This window comes from Pelecanus crispus, chromosome Z (genome assembly GCF_030463565.1).
Source record: "Pelecanus crispus isolate bPelCri1 chromosome Z, bPelCri1.pri, whole genome shotgun sequence".
NCBI classification, from domain to species: Eukaryota; Metazoa; Chordata; class Aves; order Pelecaniformes; family Pelecanidae; genus Pelecanus; species Pelecanus crispus.
The window spans coordinates 82,772,482-82,799,631 of record NC_134676.1 but is presented as its reverse complement, the minus strand read 5'-3'; the positions used below and the strand labels follow the sequence as shown (position 1 = coordinate 82,799,631).

Genomic DNA, 27,150 nt, shown 5'->3' with positions numbered 1-27,150 from the left:
TCCACTGTTAAGTCCCATTTTCCTCTCCCATTCCCAAACAACTGGGCTGAAATTAAAGCTTCAAAGGACAAAGGACACTGGAGATGGCTGTCCATGTTGTGGATGAACCTGGCTCTGCAGAGCCTGGAGGCCAGAAGGATCCCTCAGCAGGGAATGTGTACTCCCCGAGACCAGCCCTTTATTAGTGAGAGTGTGGTCTGCAGAAGCTTTATAAAGCTATACCTGCTTACAGCAAACCTTTGTTTATTCAGTATTCCGTATTTGCAATACATAATTTTCTTCTATACAAACAGTTTGCATACTGACATTTTCTCTAATTAAGACAATTTGGTGTATCTGGTTATTTGAAGAAAAACATAGATTAAGGAAATTTACAGACCCTACACCTTGTTTCTTCCCTGTTTTGTTATTTCATGCTGTATGTCTGGTCACCTGAATCACACATCAGTTTTCCTGTTTCCTGATTAGATAAATGGTAACTTTAATACAGAAGAACAATATATAGAATCATAGAATCATTTAGGTTGGAAAAGACCTTTAAGATCATCCAGTCCAACCATTAACCTACACTACCAAGTCCACACTAAACCAATCAAGGGTAGACTAGACTAAACCATGTCCCAAAGTGCCACATCTACCTGGTTTTTGAACACTTCCAGGGATGGTGACTCCACCACCTCTCTGGGCAGCCTGGTCCAATGCTTGACCACCCTTTCTGTGAAGAAATTTTTCCTAATGTCATCAAGTCCAGCCATTAACCTAACACTACCAAGTCTACCACTCAGAGGTCTGATGCATGTGAAGTTATTTCTCAGCAGCACAATATGCAAATCTCTGCCTTTATTCAAAGCAATGATCAGAGGGAAGGTATTTCATACTCTACAGATGTGGGGTCATTATTTAAAATGTGGGGGTGTTACAGGAAATGTTTTTTAAACCTGTTTTATTGTAGAGATTTACAAAGCACTGAAGACAATCACCTATTAAACCAAACAAATATAAAAACTGTAGTGCTATGAAAGAGCTACTCCATTTTTTTACTGTTCTCAGAGTACCCAACACAAAAAAAGGTACATTTTCATTTCAAATATTTGGTAACTTTATACTTTAAAAATTAATTTCCAATATCTAGTAATAAAAGGTAGTGGATAATGTCCTATTACATTTTATGTCTGAAAATTCCAGCAAAGGATAAAAAATATTTTTAAAATATGAAGTGTGAAGTTTTTGAGCTTTTCATACCTGGAAGGAAAAGTTTTTATTTACTACTGCTTGAGTTGGAGCTACGGACCTGAACATTTTATTTTAAAATATTAACCAGGAAGAGAATATACATTTGAAATTATTTCATCTCTCTTCAATAAAGGAGCATTTATTTTATATTTGAAATTTTACAGATTCTCTAGGGCTAAGAGTAGCAAAACCAACGATTTCTCCTTTTGATGTGGAAGATCAATACTGATGTAATTTGAATAGAAATTTATCTGTTGTGGAGATGCTGCAGCATCTCCTGCAGGCCAGTTGCCATCTACAGTTATTCCCCAGATATTACAATCTATTATTAGAGCAAGAAGCCAAATTAATTGATCCCAGTACAAAAGAGATTATATCCATTGTGAAGCCATTGCTCGTGTTGGTATAGAGTTAAAGGAAGAATTATGGGCAGAAGGGCAATGCGGGCAGTCTGGCACCTCCTTGGGGTTTCACAGCAGTGATAACAAGTAAGGCAAGCAAGCCAGTAGAGCGTGAAGCTTGTAGTATTTGGTTTCTTAATTTTTCATTTCCTGGCTCTTCTGAAGGACTTCAAACAAAGTTTCTGAATATCTATTTCCCATCTCTCTAATCGAGGGTGCAGCTGCAACTGGGGACATGCTTCTGAAAGATTAGAAATGCACCTGCCAGTAGAGGTTACTTGATCTTTGTGCATGACCCCATGCTGCTGCAGGATACAGCCGACAGATGTATGGTATATAAATATATAGCTCTTGAAAGTGAAAGTCATTTATGTCAGGTCCTTGAGTACCAAAACAATATATACAGAAATAGGTATTCTTTCAGTTCCATGGAATCATGGTAGAAATATTTCTGATAATACCCACAAAAAAGTTCCAGCAGAAGCACACAAGATTTATGTACTACCTATGCAGGTCTTGTTGGTATATACCTTTCGTATAGACAAGCAATGCTGATAAAAGACCAGTTGACAATCAAAGAATAGCCAATAAAACAACAAAAAAAAACTTCCTAAAGTTTTAGAGTGCATGAATGGAAACAAAACTGCATAAAGAGTATTAAACAACTGAAAAACTTCACATAGATTGAGAAAAGCAAGTATTTCTGATATCATCTCACTTTAAGCTGGATGTAAGCAAAATCCTAACTTTGGAGTCATTCAGTGGTGCATCTCTAATAGCATTCATGACTTAAACATTGTTCTAGGCATGCTTGCATTTTCCGTATCACCTACTATCACTACCTGGACCACTAGTGCAATAAATCCCCCCCAGACCTTGTGGGTCTCATATTTTACACAACTGGCTTTCAACACCCTGTTTTACTTCTTGATCCTATTGCATGAATTGATGTCTTGAAACTGGCAACATTAATTAAATAACAATAATTCTATGGCTTTGAACTTTACTTGAATAAAACAAAATTTCAAGTTATATAAAGCAGACTAATATAAAGTCTCTTCTGGCAGTTACACAGAAGGGCCAACACTCTGGCCAAGAATGATAATTTTCACAAAGTACTCATATCCCTCTTCTCTAAATATGCACTGGCAAGACAGTAATTTTATTTTAAAGCAAATATCCCTGCATACTACAGTGCTCTGGCAAAAAATTTGTATCTGAGATGGACCTATGTAACACAAACCCAGCTTGGATTCTAGTAATAATTCTTTGTAGAGACACAGTAAGGAAGGATATATAAAAATATGTATGTATATATACATGTACATACACACACGTCACCACACTTTTATGCTTGATATCAGTGCATTAAGTTTCACTGTAAAACTGCAGTAGTTACAGTTGTAGTGCTAAAACTCCCATGGAGGTTTGCCAGTACTCTGAGATTTTGCAAAGGGAGACAAAAGGGAGGGAATGTGCTCTGGTACTGCTGCCAGTCCTGCAGAGTTGTGGCAGTCTGATGGTAAGAAAAGCTCAGCTGCCTTCCTACAAATTAATTTTATTTGCTTGTGGGCAATTACTAGAGCAAACCTATTCACATAACTTCACAGAAAAAAACCATCATAACTAATTTCAGCCAATATATGCCAATATATACAGAAAAGTTAAATGACAATATATACTGAATAATTAAATGTATTGCAAGGAAAATAAGCTACATAATTTTTTTTCTCAATTTAAAAAATAGTTATGTCTGAGATGTACATTTTGAAAATGTTTAGATTTCTGCTTAAGGAAACTCCCACCTTTTGAATTAAAATCTAAAATAAATTCATTTTTTGTGAAAATATACCTTTTAAATTAATTTTTATTTGATGAGGTATAATGATTTTTAGTATAGGTAAATCATACATGGTACCGCATATATTTCTGTTATAAAAATGGCAGAGGAACTTGCACACCACAGATTTGCATATATATTTTTTTAATTCCTCATCATTTCACTGTCTTCAGACATCAGAGGCATTTTCCAATCCATGATATACTATCCTCTATTCTGTAAACAATTCCACAATGTGCAGTATAGCACTGAATTCAGTGTAATGCAGTACTGAGTCCAGTGGAAGCACTTGCATGTGTAAAATTCTGTAAAAGGTTATTTGCATTTTTTATAACTAATAATCAACATCTAGTCTATATTTGATTTTTTCCAATGAAAAGATCTTTGCTTTATCAATATGTATACTGCATGAGAAAAGCTAAGCCTCAAGGCTCACCTCTAATATGAAAAAAAAAGTCAATATTATGGTTATATAATTTTCAAATCTTCGTGGTTTTCCTTTATTAGAGTTAACAGATACAGAAAATTTAAATACTCAGTGTTTTTGCAAAGGCTGCAGATATTTCAGTTTTACTGCTATAATTATCTCAGTAACATATTACACAGAGAAGCAAGCAATTTTCTTTCCCAGTGTATTACCTATGAAATTAAATCTATGCAATTATACTGTTATTGTTTCAAAACAATGCATCCCTTGCTTTAATAAGCAGTCTATATGTTAATTTCAGAAATAAACAAAATACATAATTAACACTTCCACTGCGTCACAATGTGTTTCTGGATGTTGTTCAGCTGGTGAAGCTGAAATGCCAAACACATTATAAGCGGTGGAGACAACCCGCAGATCTGCAAGAGGACCAGAGGAAAAGGCACCAGCTCTTACCTGCAGGCTGTTGAAGATGATGAAGAAGACTAACATCCAGAGGTGCCGGTACGCCATGTGCAGTCCTCCCCACAGCCAGGTGATAGAAGTCAGGGCAAAGAGGTACAAGACCAAGGGGATCTCTGAAAACCACAAACACAGCATTTCAGCCGACGTGCCCTGGGAAAACCACCTTTTAAAACATTACTGATGCAGGACCTGGTTTTGACGTCTCTGGCTAACCTTGGAGTTCATTATCCAGCGAAGGGCAGCCCTTCTCCTGCCCCAGCTGGGTGGGGGTCCCAGGGCTTTCGGAACCCACCCCTCCTCCCCCAGGGCCAGGAGACCAGCAGAAGGGCACGGTCAGCTGGGGGACTGGGGGATGGAGGGGCCAGGGGGGCACAGCCCAGCTCAGCAAACCAGGGATGGGTGCTTTGCAGGTGGGAAGAGCACACACGGAGTCAGAAAATATGCTGACCTCAGGGGAAGAACAAGAGAGCACTTGGCAAGCTCTGGAAATTTTGGGAGGAAATAGATTTTCAAGAATTGAGAGGAAAGGGAAAAGGAAAAAAGCATTATCAGTACAAAAAACTGCTATGGCTCTGGCAGCATATAGAATTATATAGAAATTATATGAATAGACTGGTCTCTTATTTGTTGTTTCTATCCCTGCAAGCCAAATGTGAGAAGGCATCTGACCCTATAAAACTTTAAGTGACAACCTCCGCTCAGTCGAGGAGCCCCCAAAGACAGACTTTGCATCAGTTAACTTAATTCACCTTCAAAAATATGTGCAGAATCTGTCCTTAAGCACACACACATACAGCTGCATTTTATATTCCCTACTGTATTTACAGCATAAAAGATTTAAGGAATGCTGTCAGGAAGATGTCTGCATGGGCAAAGTTTGCAAAAAGGAAAGCAGAAGTTAGCTTTTGCCTCCACCCACTCCTGTTGCCAACAGCCACATAGACCACGCTGGCTGCCCGTGTTGACCATATTCGCAGTGGACTTCAAAGTCCATGTTTACCCAGGTCGGCACACTTTAGGGGCAGAGGTGCTCGGCCAGGCATTGCCCCTCTCCACATTAGTCATGCGACATCAGCAAAGAGCGGGGACATACTTTTGACAGGCATTGTTCCAGAAACAGCAATTTGGGAGCACTTAGGCATTTTGTTCCATATGGTACAAATAGTAGGTGCCTTCTGAACGTAGGCAACAGCCAAACTCAAGACTACTTTCCAGCAACGCAGGCAGTAGTTGCTTCAGAGTTATTGCTTTGGCACAAAATGGATGTGTATATTTTTATAAACAAGGGAATGACTTGAAGTGAAGCACAATGTGAGCAGGTACTGTGTTCCTAAAGTTTCTCCTATTAAGGCCAAATAGCACTCAGTAAAACCTGGGGTGCAAACCTGGGCTGTTCTGCAACTACTGTTTGGTAGTATGACATAACATTTAACAAAGATATGTATTTCCTTAGTGAATTATAATGAGATACTGTGTTACACATGAAAATCAACATTATGTTAGGGTAGTGGTAACCTAGGACTAGAGGTAATAAAACCGAAACATTAAAACAAACTTAGTTCTTTGGAACAGTTAACAAGGCCTTGCTTTTTTTGGCAAGGTAGGGTGGGTGAAACCCTACCTGTTTTTACTGGAAGATAACAAAGGCCATTACAGCATTAAGAAAATCAGACTCCCTAAGTAAAGGTGTTTGAAAGCTCAGTTCTAATCATCGTTAAGGTACTCCCATTCTGCCACTTAAGTCTGAGGACATGATATAAATCATCTCCAGTTTGGCCATTTGTAAACAGTGCCATTTCTGTGCAAGCAGGATTGCGAGCTTGCTCTCAGTGGATGGGAGGATGCAGTGCTGTGAGCCCCAGGCAGCTAGGAACCTCCTGCAGGACTTGAGGACGCATCGTGAGTGGGTATTGGTGCCTTAGAATGGCATTGGATTCATGTATTTCGTGTCACAGGAGATCTAAAGGTTCTGTACATAATCATAAAACATAGGACCTGTGGAAGACCCATTCCTTATGAAGAGAAAGCTGGAGGCCAGACTGGATAACCTTGGTTGTCTCAAATGACAATCGATGCCCATTAAGCACCTGAATCACTTCTCCCATGGTGAGGTGAGGTCTGGCCAAAATTTATTAAAGGTCTGAGACTTCCCAAGGATCCCTGATCCATAACATAACACTAATAATACATGTATATTTTTCATAGCAGCATCAGGAGAAGAAGATTAAGGCTATGTACCTGTTATTTGTCTGGGAAGAAGATTAAGGCTATGTACCTCTGTTATTTGTCTTCAAGGAACTCGATTTTGTTAGATGAATAAAATGGAAATGCAAAGTATTTATCATGTTGCACTCCACAGGTGCTAATATCCCTTGCACACAAAGCACCCATCTCAAAGTCCCTTGGGCAAAATGGAAAAACTCCTTGTGGCCTCGACAGATGTTGAAACAAACTTGTCTATAACAGCTACTAATATACACAGCCAACATCCCAATGCTTTTACAATAATTAAAAATGCAAAGCCCTCTAAAGTACCAGGAGTACAGTTAGAGGTAGAGCTTTAAGTATTTCTCTTTATCCTACATTACATACACTAATGAATCGGAATACTTATTAGATGTGTACTTAACAATGTTCTCAAAAACCAGCAAAGAACTGGCAACCTCAAAGTTTTTAAAGTTATAATAATGAAATTTACAAAAATAAAAAATAAGAAAACATACATCAAAAAATGACACTTTTTGTAAATGTATGTCCTGGTTTCGGCTGGGATAGAGTTAATTTTCTTCCTAGCAGCAGGCATAGTGCTGTGTTTTGGATTTAGTAGGAGAAGAATGTTGATAACACGCTAATGTTTTTAGTTGTTGCTGAGTACTGCTTATGCTAGTCAAGGACTTTTTCAGCTTCCCATGCTCTGCCAGGCGCACAAGAAACTGGGAGGGGGCACAGCCAGAATAGTTGATCCAAACTGACCAAAGGGCTATTCCATACCATATGACGTCATGCTCAGTATATAAACTGGGGGGGGGTGGCCGGGGAGCAGCGATCGCTGCTCGGGAACTGTCTGGGTATCGGTCGGCGGGTGGTGAGCAATTGCATTGTGCATCACTTGCTTCGTGTATCATTATTATTATTATCATTATTATACTGTTACTATTAGCATTACTATTTTACTTTATTTCAATTATTAAACTGTTCTTATCTCAACCCAGGAGTGTTTCTCACTCTTACTCCTCCAATTCTCTCCCCCATCCCATCGGGGTAGGGGGAGTGAGCGAGCGGCTGCGTGGTGCTTAGTTGCTGGCTGGGGCTAAACCACGACAGTCCTTTTTGGCGCCCAACGTGGGGCTCGAAGGGTTTGAGATAACAACAGATTAACCAGAGTGTATTAAGGAGTCTGTTAACAGTTGCCGGTCACGATATTAGTTCTTCTGATCTGCACCATGTTCTTTTTTTTGCAGCACGCGTTAAAGCTTGCTGTCAGTTTGTGTAGTGTGCTATGCTCTGCAGTGATTCATGATCTTTTGCTTGGGAGGCTCCTTATCAAAACCCTGACCTTGAGCATTCTTTGGTATTTGGGTTTCATACAGAAGTCACTACTGTACTTCGGGTACTATCTTATAGAGAGAGTTAGCAATTATACTTCTTACTCTGAGAGGCTTGTTGTGGAGGAAATACAGAATGGCACCTTTGCTGCTTTCTTCTATGATGTTTCCTCCTTCATTACAACAACTTTCCTGTATCTTGAACACCCCTGGGCAGTTAAGATACTTCTATTGATAATTCTTGGGAATGTTGTTTCCGTTTTGATAAAGGTCAGTAAGCAGTTTAAAAATACCATCCAGAGATCTACCCCAAGGCTGGATAGTTATGAGTGGCAGGGTGTGTGGGATCGTATGCGCAAGTACCTAGGGCAGTGGGGACCTCCAGTGTTTTGGAACTTCACCCCTGAACAAGTGCAGAATCCTGAAGAATTAGTAAAGTATTTGGAAGAAGTATGTTGTCACCCTGGTAGCTCCAGAGAGACACAAATCATTGCAACATGCTGGGGACTAGCCCATGCCTATCGAGCCGTGGTCAACGCTAATCAGTACCCTCAAAAGAAAGAGAAGGTCTCTGGATCTGATGACAAAACAACAAGCACTGTGGCTACTCAAACCCCCACTACAGGCCCTGCGGCTACTCCAACCCCCACTACAGGCCTTGCAGCTACTCAAACCCCTGCCCCAGGCACTGTGGCTACTCCAGCCACAGCCATGAGCACTGCGGCTACTCAAACCCCAGTGACAGACACTGTGGCTAAACCAGAGAACCAACCTGCGCCGGTATCAGTTGCCCCTATACAGAAGAAAAAATACACGAGGAAATCAGTTCGTTTAGTAAGGGATGAAGATGAACCAGGGCCATCACGAGAACCAGAGGAGGAAGAACCCATAAATGAGATGGTGACCACCCGATCCCTATCCCTGAGTGAGCTGCGAGATATGCGAAAAGATTTTGGTCGTCATCCAGGCGAGCACATCATCACCTGGCTGCTCCGATGCTGGGATAACGGGGCCAGTAGCCTGGATTTAGAGGGTAGGGAAGCCAAGCAGCTGGGATCCCTTTCCAGGGAAGGGGGCATTGACAAAGCAATTGGAAAAGGGGCAAAACCGCTCAGCCTCTGGAGGCGACTTCTGTCAAGCGTGAAGGAAAGGTATCCCTTCAAGGAGGATGTTTTATACCGCCCAAGCAAATGGACCACCGTAGAGAAAGGTATCCAGTACCTGAGGGAATTAGGTGTGCTGGAGGTGATTTACAGTGACCTGAATGATGAGCGGTTAACCAAAGACCCAGATGAAGTCAGGTGCACACAATCCATGTGGCGGAAGGTGGTACGGAGCGCACCAGCATCGTATGCCAACTCGTTGGCAATACTAGCCTGGAAAGACGACGAGGCACCAACGGTGGATGAAGTGGCTAGACAACTCCGGGACTACGAAGAAAAGCTCTCTTCCTCCCTACAGGCCTGTGTCTCAGCTGTGGAAAAACTGTGCCAAGAGTTCCAACAACTCAGAGAGGATCTGTCCTACTCCCCACCTGCACGGACCAGTGTCTCAGCCATTAGGAGTCAACGTCCCTATGCTCAAGAGAGAGGATATAGAGGATACACACCACGGGGCACCCTGTGGTTTTACCTGCGTGATTATGGAGAGGACATGAGAAAGTGGGATGGAAAACCCACCTCAACCTTAGAGGCACGGGTGCGTGAGTTGCAAGGAAAAACTATTAGAAAAGGCGGTTCTCCCAGGAAAATTGCAGCTCCAGTTTCCAGTGAGCAGTTCCCAAGACAGAGTAAGAGGGCTAATTTTACTTCCGACCTTGATCAGGGGACTTTTGATTCACATTTACAGGAAGTGAACAGCGAATACTGTGACCAGTGTTAGAGGGGCCCTGCCTCCAGCCAGGTGGAGGAAAGGGACAACCGGGTTTACTGGACTGTGTGGATTCGATGGCCTGGAACGTCAGACCCACAGGAGTATAAGGCTCTAGTGGACACTGGTGCACAGTGCACGCTAATGCCATCAAACTACAGAGGGGCAGAACCCATTTGTATTTCTGGAGTGACAGGGGGATCCCAACAGCTAACTGTACTGGAAGCTGAAGTGAGCCTAACTGGGAATGAGTGGCAAAAGCACCCCATTGTGACTGGCCCAGATGCTCCGTGCATCCTTGGCATAGACTACCTCAGGAGAGGGTATTTCAAGGACCCAAAAGGGTACCGGTGGGCTTTTGGTATAGCTGCTTTGGAGACAGAGGAAATTAAACAGTTGTCCACCTTGCCCGGTCTCTCAGAGGACCCTTCGATTGTAGGGTTGCTGAAGGTTGAGGAACAACAGGTGCCGATTGCTACCACAACTGTGCACAGGCGGCAATATCGCACCAACCGAGACTCCCTGATTCCCATCCATAACCTGATTCGTCGACTGGAGAGCCAGGGAGTGATCAGCAAGACTCGCTCACCCTTTAACAGTCCCATAGGGCCAGTGCGAAAGTCTAATGGGGAGTGGAGACTAACAGTGGACTATCGTGGCCTGAACGAAGTTACACCGCCGCTGAGTGCTGCCGTGCCAGACATGCTAGAACTTCAATATGAACTGGAGTCAAAGGCAGCTAAGTGGTATGCCACAATTGATATTGCTAATGCATTTTTCTCCATCCCTTTGGCAGCAGAGTGCAGACCCCAGTTTGCTTTTACCTGGAGGGGTGTTCAGTACACCTGGAACCGACTGCCCCAGGGGTGGAAGCACAGCCCCACCATTTGCCATGGACTGATCCAGACAGCACTGGAACAGGGTGAAGCTCCAGAACATCTGCAGTACATTGATGACATCATTGTGTGGGGCAACACAGCAGAAGACGTTTTTGAGAAGGGAAAGAAAATAGTCCAAATCCTTCTGAAGGCTGGTTTTGCCATAAAACAGAGTAAGGTCAAGGGGCCTGCACAGGAGATCCAGTTTTTAGGAATAAAATGGCAAGATGGACGTCGTCAGATCCCAATGGATGTGATCAACAAAATAACAGCTATGTCCCCACCAACTAGCAAAAAGGAAACACAAGCTTTCTTAGGCGTTGTGGGGTTTTGGAGAATGCATATTCCAAATTACAGCCAGATCGTAAGCCCTCTCTATCAAGTGACCCGGAAGAAGAATGAATTCAAATGGGGCCCTGAGCAACAACAAGCCTTTGAACAAATTAAACGTGAGATAGTTCATGCAGTAGCCCTTGGGCCAGTCCGGGCAGGGCAGGATATTAAAAATGTGCTCTACACTGCAGCCGGGGAGAATGGCCCTACCTGGAGCCTCTGGCAGAAAGCACCAGGGGAGACTCGAGGTCGACCCCTAGGGTTTTGGAGTCGGGGATACAGAGGATCCGAAGCCCGCTATACTCCAACTGAGAAGGAGATACTGGCAGCATATGAAGGGGTTCGAGCTGCTTCAGAAGTGGTTGGTACTGAAGCACAGCTCCTGCTGGCACCCCGACTGCCGGTGTTGGGCTGGATGTTCAAAGGGAGGGTCCCCTCTACACATCATGCAACTGATGCTACATGGAGTAAGTGGGTTGCATTGATCACACAACGGGCTCGAATAGGAAACCCCAGTCGCCCAGGAATCTTGGAAGTGATCATGGACTGGCCAGAAGGAAAAAACATTAGAATATCACCAGAGGAGGAGGTGACACGTGCTGAAGAGGCCCCACTGTATAATAAATTGCCAGAAAATGAAAAGCAATATGCCCTGTTCACTGATGGGTCCTGTCGTCTCGTGGGAAAGCATCGGAGGTGGAAAGCTGCTGTATGGAGTCCTATACGACAAGTCGCAGAAACTGCTGAAGGAGAAGGGGAGTCGAGTCAGTTTGCAGAGGTGAAAGCCATCCAGCTGGCTTTAGAAATTGCTGAAAGAGAAAAGTGGCCAGTCCTTTATCTCTATACTGACTCATGGATGGTGGCAAATGCCCTGTGGGGGTGGCTGCAGCAATGGAAGCAGAGCAACTGGCAGCGCAGAGGCAAACCAATCTGGGCTGCCGCATTGTGGCAAGATATTGCTGCCCGGGTAGAGAACCTGGTTGTAAAAGTTCGTCACGTAGATGCTCATGTACCTAAGAGTCGGGCCACTGAAGAACATCAAAACAACCAGCAAGTAGATCAGGCTGCTAAGATTGAAGTGGCTCAGGTGGATTTGGACTGGCAACATAAGGGTGAATTATTTATAGCTCGGTGGGCCCATGACGCCTCAGGCCATCAAGGAAGGGATGCAACGTATAAATGGGCTCGTGATCGAGGGGTGGACTTAACTATGGACAGTATTGCACAGGTTATTCATGAGTGTGAAACATGCGCTGCAATCAAGCAAGCCAAGCAGTTCAAGCCCCTTGGGTATAGTGAACGATGGCTGAAATATAAATATGGGGAGGCCTGGCAGATTGATTACATCACGCTCCCACAGACCCGCCAAGGCAAGCGCTATGTGCTCACCATGGTGGAAGCAACCACTGGATGGTTGGAAACATATCCCGTGCCCCATGCCACCGCCCGGAACACCATCCTGGGCCTTGAAAAGCAAGTCCTGTGGCGACATGGCACCCCAGAAAGAATTGAGTCAGACAACGGGACTCATTTCCGAAACAACCTCATAGACACCTGGGCCAAAGAGCACGGCATTGAGTGGGTGTATCACATCCCTTACCATGCACCAGCCTCCGGGAAAATTGAGCGATACAATGGATTGTTAAAGACTACCCTGAGAGCAATGGGTGGTGGGACGTTTAAACATTGGGATACGCATTTAGCAAAAGCCACCTGGTTAGTCAACACCAGGGGATCTGCCAATCGAGCTGGCCCTGCCCAATCAAAACTTCTACGTACTGTAGAAGGAGATAAAGTTCCTGTAGTGCACATGAAAAATATGCTGGGGAAGACAGTCTGGGTTACTTCCCCCTCTGGCAAAGGCAAACCCATTCGTGGGATTGCTTTTGCTCAAGGACCTGGGTGCACTTGGTGGGTGATGCGAAAGGATGGGGAAGCCCAATGTGTACCTCAAGGGAATTTGATTTTGGGTGAAAATAGCTAATGAACTGAATTGTATAATATTAATTGCTTTATAATACTGTATGTTATCTCTTAACTATATGTTATCTCTTAACTGCATGTTAATATAATAATATAGTAGGTTAATATTAAGTATATAATACTATATATTATGATTGCTATATGCCGCATCAATGGTATTGCAGTAAGAATTGCCCAGCTTAATGAAAATGAACTTTGATGAAACCATGTTGGAATGAGAACTGACTTCAGCATGCAACAGTCCAACACTGCACACCACCTCTCCTGCTCTGAAAGACTGTGATGACAGATGGAACCCAAAGTCATGGGCTAAATGACCTCAATGGACATTTTAGAGGGATGGGCCATAGACGAAGGGAATGATATCTGTGTGTATATCAAGATAGGGAAAGCGGTGGTGATGAATTAGAACACATTGGAAAGGGGAGGGCCTGTGCATGACGTAGATGGTATAGAATAAGGGGTGGATACTGTCCTGGTTTCGGCTGGGATAGAGTTAATTTTCTTCCTAGCAGCAGGCATAGTGCTGTGTTTTGGATTTAGTAGGAGAAGAATGTTGATAACACGCTAATGTTTTTAGTTGTTGCTGAGTACTGCTTATGCTAGTCAAGGACTTTTTCAGCTTCCCATGCTCTGCCAGGCGCACAAGAAACTGGGAGGGGGCACAGCCAGAATAGTTGATCCAAACTGACCAAAGGGCTATTCCATACCATATGACGTCATGCTCAGTATATAAACTGGGGGGGGGTGGCCGGGGAGCAGCGATCGCTGCTCGGGAACTGTCTGGGTATCGGTCGGCGGGTGGTGAGCAATTGCATTGTGCATCACTTGCTTCGTGTATCATTATTATTATTATCATTATTATACTGTTACTATTAGCATTACTATTTTACTTTATTTCAATTATTAAACTGTTCTTATCTCAACCCAGGAGTGTTTCTCACTCTTACTCCTCCAATTCTCTCCCCCATCCCATCGGGGTAGGGGGAGTGAGCGAGCGGCTGCGTGGTGCTTAGTTGCTGGCTGGGGCTAAACCACGACAATGTAATTCCAAAGTTAAATTCAGTAATTATCTGTAGAGCAACTCATTAATTTATCTGTGCACAGATACTAATAGAATTATATCATTTTTTGTTTATATCTCCAAGTCATGCAATAAACTTCAACTGCTTATGAAATTCAACTGATATAGTGGACTGGCAACTAATGATCACTAATGCATACAATTCTAAATGCTGTACATAGACCAAAGCAAACAATGAAGACAGTTGTCGCAGGAAGTTGAATAAAGATTTGGCTTTTGTATTACTTTGCAATAGGGTTCATCTCAGGTTGGGGGTAGGGGAAAGAAGAAAGCAAACTATGGAAGGACAAACTGCAGGCAGTAGAACATGCCAAAAATTAACACCATAATTTCTGCTTTTAGTGCATATACATCACCTAAGGAAAAATACCACAATATTAATTGTAACCTAGCACTTCTAGATTGTTGAAACCACAGTTCAGTGAAATAGCTGTGTACATAAAGCTGAAGGAAATGGAGCAATATGATATCTAGATCATATACTTTTGATGTACAATGATCTGACTTTATTATCTTCAAGTGTGTGAGGGGGAATTTTGATAAACTCAATGCCATCTCACCAGAATAATATTACCACAGGTAAAACCAGAATCAAGGTCACTGAAGCAAACAAGATCTCTATGGAGTGTACTTTGAGTAATTGTGATAAAAGTTTATGTAATGAATGTTACTTAGTACAAACATGTCAATTTATATATGCATTATAATAATAAACATGGTGTGAAGATACCTGCTTTTTGCCACATGCTGAATGTTCGTACAGTTTACGATTCTGCTTTTATCTTTGTTGGTAACAATTGCTTCATTATCTGTATCATAAAGGGTTCATACAGACTGGAAACCTTGGCAGCATTTTGTTTCAGCTGTTTGAATTCTCTTCACCTACTTTGATCAGTTAATTTGTTGTATTTAATCAAACAAAAGCTCAATTACTCGAACAAACATATTGGAAAATCAGCAACAATGTCTTTTAAATTTGTAAAAACAGCCCTGCATAAAGGAAGAAGATGTAAATAGGCTTGAAATGAACCAAAACAGGCAATCTCGTTATCTGTGGCTTCCTTTATACAGAAAGAAAACAAACACCACCACCACCACCACCCCCCAACCAAAGTCAAAGGGTATTTCTGGGCAGATGAACCTTCACTGACAATAATTTTACTCTAAATCCAAGTGCAAGCAGTCACCTTTAGACTACTTGAGTAAACCTCAGCTGGTAAAAGACTGCTGTGGAGCAGCCAACTCAGCATCAGTGTGATGTAGGGGAGACGTCAAGCAGCTCTGTTGGGCATTATATATTCAAACCATGCTGGTCCACAATTTTTTTACACCATTATCACACCTTTTTTAGTACTAGGAATGATGAAGGGTTTCATTTAAGCAACAGTCAGTCCACCTACTCCTTAAATATATAAATATATGTATCTATGTATGCATATATCACCATTCTGACTGTTCATGCCTCTCCCTGACATATCTCCCCTTTTCCCTAACTGCAAGCTTAAGAAACATTGGCAGAGTTAATGACTCAATACACATGAATGCAGCTTACACAGCTCTAGTTGCAGTTTTTTAGAGTTTTAAAGCTTACCATAGTCCAGCTTGGTATTTGACCAGGTGAAATTACATACATTCAATTTACCAAACAACCAAATGTGCTCACTGTTTCTCACTTCTTCCCCATTGCTGAGGAAAGATTATTTTCCTTATTAACTTATGGACTGTCGTGGTTTAGCCCCAGCCAGCAACTATGCACCACGCAGCTGCTCGCTCACTCCCCTTCCCTGATGGGATAGGGGAGAGAATCGGAGGAGTAAGAGTGAGAAACACTCCTGGGTTGAGATAAGAACAGTTTAATAATGGAAATAAAGTAAAATAGTAATGATAATAATAACAATAGAATAATGATGATGATAATAATAATAATATACAAAGCAAGTGATGCACAATGCAATCGCTCACCACCTGCCGACCAAAACCCAGACAGTTTCCGAGCAGCAATCGCTGCTCCCCAGCCAACGCCCCCGCAGTTTCTATACTGAGCATGACGCCATATGGTATGGAATAGCCCTTTGGCCAGTTTGGGTCAGCTGTCCTGGTTGTGCCCCCTCCCAGTTTCTTGTGCACCTGGCAGAGCATGGGAAGCTGAAAAGTCCTTGACTAGCATAAGCACTGCTCAGCAACAACTAAACCATCAGTGTGTTATCAGCATTATTCTCATCCTAAATCCAAACCACAGCACTGTGCCTGCTACTAGGAAGAAAATTAACTCTATCACAGCCGAAACCAGGACACTATAAAACTTATTTTTCTGCAATGCTTACTCTTCTGAGGGCTGTGGTACCTTGTAATCAGTTTTTATGGGTGGTAAAACTGTAGTTTTACTACAGTCAAGGAGTCCTTAGTGTAAACAAAAGATTTTGCCCAGTGATTTACATAGAAATGGTGCTGGTGAGAATCTGAAAGCTAGGCTGCAATATTTTCATGACAGGTTTGGATTAGGTTACAAAATTCATGAAGCAGGAAAAGTATTAAAATGCTGGGAAAATTGATTTACCTCAATGGGAACATAAAAGGAGCTGTACTGGGTATGAACAAAAGGTTATCTGGCATTGCCTCCAACAAGGGCCAGAAAAGCTGGCCAGATAACAATGCTTCTAGCAAGTCTCCCATTTACAACCCACGAGCTTCCTGAACAAGACACAGTTTCTTTCGATTTAGTAATCCTCAGGGGACTTCTCTTTCACAAACTTATCTTGAACTACTTACAGCAAATTTTGAGAATTCAGAGTATCCAGTGTCAAGGAACTCTACAGGAACAGCATAAAATTCAGGTAATAAAGTGCCAGATTGCTCAGCTGAAACAGCGGTCAGCGTTGCATCTGTTATTTGGTTTCCTTATAGCAGAAGCAAGAACAAGAATTAGAAGGAAATAAAAAATCCAGAATATTTAAATTTAAATCTGTAACAAAATAAACCCACACAACTTATATTTCTGAAATAAACATCACAAAGACGGACTATGGTGGCAGTTTTAAGTTCATCTTCTGCTGCACTGTAAGACATCTGTACTGACCTACACAGAGAAATAATCTGATGATGAGGCTCATGTGTCTACACCTACACCTACTGCAACCTAAGCAGGTTGCCGCAGCTTACTGAAGTCCACAAGGAAGTTTACCACCACACAGCTGTGGTCCAGTCAGCCTCCGCATGACTTCTTCAGAAATGAGAACTGCAATTGTTGTCACATCTATGTGCCTGAAAGGACTGGAAAAATGGTGAGAAATACTAAATTTTACAACACGGGATGAGGCTGCCTAAAATTTAGTCATAGCTGGGGCCCAGAATAGATTCTGCCAGTTGTGCTGGTTCAGGCACTGCAGAGAAAAAAGAGTAAAGCAGAAATAATTTTCCAGTGTCGAATGCATCCTGTAGACTAACTCCCTTCATATGTAGGGTACACCTATGTCATGGAAAGCATGGGAAGGAGACACCCGCCAAACTCTGCCCCTGCACCTGACAGCATGAAGAGCCTTGCAGCCTCTTGATAGTCTAAGGCTGGGAGGACAAGGAGGAATGAAGAAGAAAAAGGTGGAAGCAGCTGCAAAGAAGAGCAAGAAGATGAAGAGGAGCCTTGCAGTGTTCCCCATTGCAATCTACTGTCATGCCTTTGATGGTTCACCTAATAGCAAGCTGAAGATTGAGGTGGATTTGCATATGTCATTGTAATTTCACCAAATGATGGGGCAGTTCACACGGCTAACCTCTCTCATCCCTGTGTGGTGCCTATTGATTATGAAAGAATGATTTGATGGTGCCTGCCTGCCACAACCTGTTTTATCAGGGAGGGGAGCAGCACTAGAAATCCTCCTGCACAATTTCAGTCAATGTCTGCCAATGGTGCATAGCAAAAGGATCTTCAAAATGCCTTCTTGCTATATATCTTATACATCAGAGTTAGGAAAACTAATGGACGAGCACAGGGCAGAGAGAAAACCTAGAATCTGAATGAACCAACAACTTTCTTGAACAGAAGTAACAAAATGGAAATAAGTGATAAGCCCAATGAAACAAAGATCAGTTCATTGCTATGGAGAAAATCTGTGGCACCACTAGGAAAAGTAACTGAAATGAACTAGAAAAACAACACATTGCTTTTATGGATCGCCAGCACTGGAACTCTTTTCAGGAATTAGTCCCTTGAGAATACCATGTTCACTCAGGCAGGTGAGGTTTGGTGACGTTTTGGCAGTTGGTATCCAGAAAAAAGCATAACTTTTTGGTTTGAATGAGATTATACATTTCAGAAGATAATACATTATCTTCTTCCTAGAATAGACATGTAATTCAAAAATATAAACTTCATAGTCTGAAATTGCCAATTTTCTGTTTCTTCTGTCTGTAGAGTTAGAACTACTCCTTAACTTTATATATACAGTCTGTTACATTATGAAACTGTCAGGTAGACGACCTGAAGGTTTTATTCCCTCCTTCCATACCTGATATTATAGATAAACTTCCCCAGGACAATGAGTCTGAGCAGTGAAAAATCTTAAATAAAATAGAAATTAATAAAAAAGGAAATCATTAAATAATATTAAAATTCTGAAGTGTAATGCCAAGTATGTCTTTGCAGCAAACATCTAGATGATTTAACTATGGAAAATAAAGAATGCACTATGCTTTCATAAAGTATCCAAATGTTTGTATTCTCACCACTGTGTTGGCCGATATTATGTCTTTTTCTATTGCCTGAAGTGTTTAATTTTCTTCTAAAAATAGGACAGTCAATAAAAGAAGCAATTAAACAATACAGCTTTAATGATCTTCTGAGTTTACCTATAAATATTTACTATGTGTCTTCCCCTTAGGTTGTTAAACTGATAATGGAACTTTAATTGTTTTTAATTGTTCTTGGCTCGACATGAAGACCTACTACAAAACCTGAAAGATTTTTACAAACATTTTCTCCTAGATGATTGGGATGAATCTATTGCTTCACAGAATTTCACTGATTTCTGGGAGACCTAAAACAGTAAAAAGTTTTGTCCTGGTTTTGGCTGGGATAGAGTTAATTTTTTCCTAGTAGCAGGTATAGTGCTGTGGTTTGGATTTAGGATGAGCAGAAAGTTGATAACACAGTGACGTTTTAGTTGTTGCTAAGTACTGCTTATGCTAGTCAAGGACTTTTCAGCTTCCCATGCTCTGCCAGGTGCACAAGAAACTGGGAGGGGGCACAGCCAGAATAGTTGATCCAAACTGCCCCAAGGGCTATTCCATACCATGTGACATCATGCTCAGTATAGAAACTGCGGGGGGGTTGGCTGGGGAGCAGTGGTTGCTGCTTGGGAACTGTCTGGGTATTGGTCGGTGGGTGGTGAGCAATTGCATTGTGCATCACTTGCTTTGTATATTATTATTATTATCATCATCATTATTGCATTTCTTTTATTATCATTACTATTTTACTTTATTTCCATTATTAAACTGTTCTTATCTCAACCCAGGAGTGTTTCTCACTCTTACTCCTCCAATTCTCTCCCCCATCCCATCGGGGGAGGGGGAGTGAGTGAGCAGCTGCGTGGTGCTTAGTTGCTGGCTGGGGCTAAACCACAACAGTCCTTTTTGGTGCCCAATGTGGGGCACGAAGGGTTTGAGATAATAACAGATTAACCAGAGTATGATAAGGAATCTGTTAACAGTTGACGGTCATGATATTAGTTCATCTTTTCAGTATTTTGAACATCCCTGGGCAGTTAAGATACTTCTATTGATACTTCTTGGGAATATTGTTTTGCTTTTGACAAAGGTTAGTAAGCAATTTAAGAATATCATCCAGAGATCTGCCCCAAGGCTGGACAGTTATGAGTGGCAGGGTGTGTGGGATAGTATGGGTAAGTACTAGGGCAGTGGGCACCTCCAGTGTTTTGGAACTTCACCCCTGAACAAGGGCAGAATCCTGAAGAATTAGTAAAGTATTTGAAAAAAGTATGTTGTCACCCTGGTAACTCCAGAGAGACACAAATCATTGCAACATGCTGGGCGTTGGCCCATGCCTATTGAGCCCTGTTCAACACTATTCAGTACCCTCAAGGGAAAGAGAAGGTCTCTGGATCGGATGACAAAACGACAGGCACTGCGGCTTCTCCAACCACAGCCATGGGCACTGCGGCTACTCCAACCACAACCACAGGTACTGCAGCCACTCCAACCCTGGTGACAGGCACCGCGGCTAAAACAGAGAACCAACCCGCGCCGGCATCAGTTGCCCCTATACAGAAGAAAAAATACACAAGAAAATCAGCTCGTTTAGTAAGGGATGAAGATGAACCAGGGCCTTCACGAGAACCAGAGGAGGAAGAACCCATAAATGAGATGGTAACCACTCAGTCCCTATCCCTGAGTGAGCTGCGAGGTATGCAAAAAGATTTCAGTCATCATCCAGGTGAGCACATTATCACCTGGCTGCTCTGATGGTGGGCTAACAGGGCCAGTAGCCTGGATTTAGAGGGTAAGGAAATCAAGCAGCTGGGATCCCTTTCTAGGCAAGGGGGTATTGACAAAGCAATTGGAAAAGGGGCACAAACCCTCAGCCTCTGGAGGCAACTTTTGTCAAGCATGAAGGAAAAGTATCCCTTCAAGGAGGATGTTATATACCGCCCAGGCAAATGGACCACTGTAGAGAAAGAGTATCCAGTACCTGAGGGAATTAGGCATTGGAGGTGATTTATAGTGACCTGAATGATGGGCAGTTGCCCAAAGATCCAGATGAAGTCAGGTGTACACGACCCATGTGGTGGAAAGTGGTACGGAGCACACCAGCATCGTATGCCAACTCGTTGGCAATACTGACCTGGAAAGATGACGAAGCAACCAACAGTGGATGAAGTGGCTAGCCAACTCCAGGAATATGAAGAAAGTATCTCTTCCTCCCTATGGGTCTGTGTCTTGGCTGTGGAAAAACTGTCTGAAAAACTGTGCCAAGAGTTCCAACAACTCAGAGAGGATCTGTCCTACTCCCCACCTGTACGGACCAGTATCTCAGCCATTAGGAGTCAATGTGCTTATGGTCAAGAGAGAGGATATTACACACCACGGGGCACCCTGTGGTTTTACCTGCGTGATCACAGAGGACATGAGGAAGTGGGATGGAAAATCCACTTCGACCCTAGAGGCACGGGTGCGTGAGTTGCGAGGAAAAACTATTACAAAAGGCGGTTCTTCCAGGAAAATTGCAGCTCCAGTGTCCAGTGAGCAGTTCCCCAGACAGAGTAAGAGGGCTAATTTTACTTCCAATCTTAATCAAGGGACTTTTGATTCACATTTACAAGGAGTGAACGAGTACTATGACCAGTGTTAGAGGGGCCCTGCCTGCAGCCAGGTGGAGGAAAGGGACAACCGGGTTTACTGGACTGTGTGGATTCGATGGCCTGGAACATCAGACCCACAGGAGAACAAGGCTCGAGTGGACACCGGTGCACAGTGTACCCTAATGCCATCAAACTATAGAGGGGCAGAACCCATTTGTATTTCTGGAGTGACAGGGGGATCCCAACAGCTAACTGTACTGGAGGTCTAAGTGAGCCTAACTGGGAATGAGTGGCAGAAGCACCCCGTTGTGACTGGTCCAGATGCTCTGTGCATCCTTGGCATAGTTTATCTTAGGAGAGGGTATTTCAAGGACCCAAAAGGGTACTGGTGGGCTTTTGGGATACCTGCCTTGGAGATGGAGGAAATTAAACAGCTGTCCACCTTGCCCGGTCTCTCAGAGGACCCTTCTATTTTGGGGTTGCTGAGGGTCAAAGAACAACAGGTGCCGATCGCTACCACAACAGTGCACTGGCGGCAATATTGCACCAACTGAGACTCCCTGATTCCCATCCATAACCTGATTCGTTGACTGGAGAGCCAGGGAGTGATCAGCAAGACTCGCTCACCCTTTAACAGTCCCATAGGGCCAGTGCGAAAGTCTAACGGGGAGTGGAGACTAACCGTGGACTATCGTGGCCTGAACGAAGTTACACCGCCACTGAGTCCTGCTGTGCCGGACATGCTAGAACTTCAATATGAACTGGAGTCAAAGGAAGCCAAGTGGTGTGCCACAATTGACATCACTAATGTGTTTTTCTCCATCCCTTTGGCAGCAGAGAGCAGGCCACAGTTTGCTTTTACCTGGAGGGGTGTTCAGTACATCTGGAACCAACTGCCCCAGGGGTGGAAGCACAGCCCCACCATTTGCCATGGACTGATCCACATGGCACTGGAACAGGGTGAAGCTCCAGAACATCTGCAGTATACTGCTGACATCATCGTGTGGGGCAATACAGCAGAAGAAGTTTTTGAGAAGGGAAAGAAAATAGTCCAAATCCTTCTGAAGGCTGGTTTTGCCATAAACCAAAGTAAGGTCAAGGGACCTGCACAGGAGATCCAGTTCTTAGGAATAAAATGGCAAGATGGACGTCGTCAGATCCCAATGGATGTGATCAACAAAATAACAGCTATGTCCCCACCAACTAGCAAAAAGGAAACACAAGCTTTCTTAGGCGCTGTGGGTTTTTGGAGAATGCATATTCCAAATTACAGCCAGATTGTAAGCCCTCTCTATCAAGTGACCCGGAAGAAGAACGAATTCAAATGGGGCCCTGAGCAACAACAAGCCTTTGAACAAATTAAACAGGAGATAGTTCATGCAGTAGCCCTTTGGCCAGTCCGGGCAGGGCAGGATATTAAAAATGTGCTCTACACCGCAGCCGGGGAGAATGGCCCTACCTGGAGCCTCTGGCAGAAAGCACCAGGGGAGACTCGAGGTCGACCCCTAGGGTTTTGGAGTCGGGGATACAGAGGATCCGAAGCCCACTATACTCCAACTGAGAAAGAGATACTGGCAGCATATGAAGGGGTTCAAGCTGCTTTGGAAGTGGTTGGTACTGAAGCACAGCTCCTGCTGGCACCCCGACTGCCGGTGCTGGGCTGGATGTTCAAAGGGAGGGTCCCCTCTACACATCATGCAACTGATGCTACGTGGAGTAAGTGGGTTGCACTAATCACACAACGGGCTTGAATAGGAAACCCCAGTCGCCCACAAATGTTGGAAGTGATCATGGACTGGCTAGAAGGCAAAAACTTTAGAATATCACAAGAGGAGGAGGTGACATGTGCTGAAGAGGCCCCACTGTATAATAAATTGCCAGAAAATGAAAAGCAATATGCCCTGTTCACTGATGGGTCCTGTCATCTTATGGGAAAGCATCGGAGGTGGAAAGCTGCTGTATGGAGTCCTATACGACAAGTTGCAGAAACTGCTGAAGGATATGGGGAGTTGAGTCAGTTTGCAGAAGTGAAAGCCATCCAGCTGGCTTTAGATATTGCTGAACAAGAAAAGTGGCCAGTCCTTTATCTCTATACTGACTCATGGATGGTGGCAAATGCCCTGTGGGAGTGGTTGCAGCAATGGAAACAGAACAACTGGCAGTGCAGAGGCAAACCCATCTGGGCTGCCGCACTGTGGCAAGATATTGCTGCCCGGGTAGAGAACCTGGTTGTAAAAGTATGTCACGTAGATGCTCACGTACACAGCAGTCGGGCCACTGAAGAACATCAAAACAACCAGGAGGTGGATCAGGCCGCTAAGATTGAAGCGGCTCAGGTGGATCTGGACTGGCAATGTAAGGGTGAATTATTTATAGCTCGGTGGGCCCATGATGCCTCAGGCCATCAAGGAAGAGACGCAACATATAGATGGGCTCGTGATCGAGGGGTGGACTTAACTATGGACAGTATTGCACAGGTTATTCATGAATGTGAAACATGCACTGCAATCAAGCAAGCCAAGCGGTTCAAGCCCCTCGGGTAGAGTGAACGATGGCTGAAATATAAATATGGGGAGGCCTGGCAGGCTGATTATATCACGCTCCCACAGACCCGCCAAGGCAAGCGCTATGTGCTCACCATGGTGGAAGCAACCACTGGATGGCTGGAAACATATCCCATGCCCCATGCCACCGCCCAGAACATCATCCTGGGCCTTGAAAAGCAAGTCCTGTGGTGACATGGCACCCCAGAAAGAATTGAGTCAGACAATGGGACTCATTTCCAAAACAACCTCATAGACACCTGGGCCAAAGAGCACGGCATTGAGTGGGTATATCACATCCCTTACCATGCACCAGCCCCTGGGAAAATCGAGCGATACAATGGACTGTTAAAGACTACCCTGAGAGCAATGGGTGGTGGGACATTCAAACACTGGGATACACATTTAGCAAAAGCCATCTGGTTAGTCAACACCAGGGGATCGAGTTGGCCCTGTCCAATCAAAACTTTTATGTACTGTAGAAGGAGATAAAGTCCCTGTAGAGTCTTCCTCAGAAAAGGAGTTTGATAACAGGATTTTGTGGCCAAAATAAAGAATTTAACAGATTTCCTCATAGAGTTCAAAGGAGAAAATACCACTGCCACCACCAACATACAATCACTACTCATGACAAAACCTGTGATTCCAGATTAGGAATTTAAGGATGTGCAGAACTTAACAGTAGCTGATATGCAGATCAGAAAGCTGGTACATAAATGTCCATGAAATCCAATTGGACAAAATTGTTCATAGGTAATTTTTAAAAATAGGAAGCAGAAAACCTCTTAAAATGTTATTTTTAGTTAAATTTTTTTTTTTTTTTTGATATGCTGTTCCTTGTGGCAAGGAACACTTTGAAATTAAAGAATACCTCCTAAAAGAGAAGCACCTCCCATTAAGCATGAAGACTACATCACTACTACATAAACAGAAGATTGGCCTCTCTAACCTTCCCATTAATCTCAGGTTTTTGGCAAATTTTCTCATATATCTTTGAGACACTTTATGGTATAATCAAATGAAAGACCAGGCATCTTATTATAGTTTATGCTATTACTGTTATTCAGGAAACATGGCAAATCCCAGAACAACAGCAAATAAAAAAAAAAGGAAAAATTTGAACCTACTTATCTCTATATAATAAAAATATTTAGAACTACTATGCAAAATATTAAATGAGTGCTAAATTCATAAGTGTACAGGCATAACTCATGCAAATTAACTTGCTTCTGCAGATTTCTTTAAAGGAAGAAAGCTAATTTGGGCATGTGAAGCACTGTGCAAACAATCTAAATTATGAGAGTGCAGATGATGTATTTAAGTTATTCAGATCTTTGTTCTTTATTTCAGCTTGTAATTATGCTTGTGCATTTTGTATTTCTAAAAATCTCAGAGACAAAGATTTCATTTTCTCCTGATTACAAAAAAGAAAAGCCCCTGGAGCACTATGAAGACTAAAATATTATATCCAACGTGTGACACTGGTGAATACTGTGAGCAATGTACATAACTTTTAGTTCAGAGGTAGCCAGCCTCTTGATTCTTGATTTTTAGATGCATATTGCCATCTCAAGATGAAAGTACTCCTGCAATTCACTGTTCCTTTGATTCTCTTAGATACATGATATGTATCTTATAATTTGAGATAAAGAGTTTAGCATATATCTCACAGGATAAGGAAGACATGTAACTACAGGTTTAGATATACATTCTTAATTAGAATCAAAAGCCCTGTCCTCAGTATCATTTCCTGAGCACAGAAGGAAGCATGGTTGGAATGTTCTGCACTTGCATTTCATATGGCTTATTTGTTTCTTGAGAAGATCAGATGGTAGTAGATATAGGTGGACCATCCAACACGTTCTGTCATGATCAGGAATTGCATACTGCTAAGACAATAAATATGTTAAAGACATTTATATGAAGAAAGACGCAAAAAAGTAGTTAAAATTTCACAGCTAAATATCTAAGGCATTCTTCATGAAGTTCTATTTTGGCAACATAAATTTTTAATCTTTAAATTAATTCTGGCACACTTACAATGATGATATCTGAATCAGGTAAGTTCTACTGAATATTTATGTGTAGTGCATGAAAATTATGCCAGTACGTGTTGTTCAATAAATGGAGATTATCTCTTCACAAAGGTATTGTCAGAAAAAATGCAGGTGATTTTTGAATTCAATTTTTCTGTTACATCTTCAAATCTTTTTGTGAAATTATGAAAGATTAGCAAACAGTTGGAAAATAAAATGATGTATATTGGATTGCTGTCTTATTCATCTCCAGTTTCTATATTTGCATATTGGGACTGTCAAGAAAAAACAGTCATATCTTATATATGCCTATTTTAACCTCCTGTTATGTCAGCCAATACAACCATCCTGCTTTATACCACCTGATTTCCTTCAAAAACCTTCTGTCTTGTTGCAAACGGAAATATTAGTTCACCCAGAGCCTGTTTAGCCAATGCATGCTTCTGACTTGGCTCCTGTCAGGGCTAACTTTTGAGAAGTTAGTTCCTATATATAGCAGATTAATCAGTCAACAGAACATGTTTGCTGAAAGGCTGGCAGACTGAATCAGTTCAAACTGAAGTCTCTTTTCCAGCAAACTCAATGAATATCTTTGAAAGAATATACTAGAGGTAGAGTTGACATTCTTTGTAAATCAGATTGCACACTATTTTCCAACACTTGCTTTTGAGGAGGAACAGCTGCCTGCTCTAAGAGATAATCAATTCTTGACTCTCCCATTGCCCTTTCTTCTAGCCTTCTACTGTTGAGGAAAATTCCCTGACCTAAGCAAGCTGTATTGATCACCATGTAAAACAACACAACTACTAGCAGAGCAATTCTGGAGCAGTAAAAAAGAGTGTGAGAGGGCAACCTTATGTATTTGGTGTTCCAGACAGGGCAATGAGAAGTGTGCATATTGCCCAAATTAGGAGTTGGCAAATTCTATTTATTTGTTCTTATTCTCCACTACAACCTTGTTTTAATCATACACTTTTACAGCAATATCCCAGGCATAAGAAAACAGTATGATAAGCTCTCTGGGAAGATCACAGACCACTGCCAAAGGAATTGACAACAATTAGTAAAAGCAGAGTTTTCCTGGGCTAGCTGTCCTTGGGCCTTGATGTTTTCTCGAAAGCCTACAAACTACCAGAATATGGTATGAGACCTGTGACTGTACTTAAGAGTACCCAGGATAAATCTAGAGGACTAAGAAGA

At 42.5% G+C, this 27,150-nt stretch overlaps 1 protein-coding gene across 1 annotated transcript in view; it reads right to left on the bottom strand.

The window, feature by feature from the left end:
- Positions 1–27,150, bottom strand: part of ADGRV1 (adhesion G protein-coupled receptor V1) — a 321,657-nt gene that overhangs the window by 47,947 nt on the left and 246,560 nt on the right. Inside the window, exon 89 of the mRNA XM_075727117.1 lies at positions 4,358–4,479. Coding sequence (XP_075583232.1) covers positions 4,358–4,479 — 122 coding nt within the window. The remainder of the gene's footprint in view (positions 1–4,357; positions 4,480–27,150) is intronic.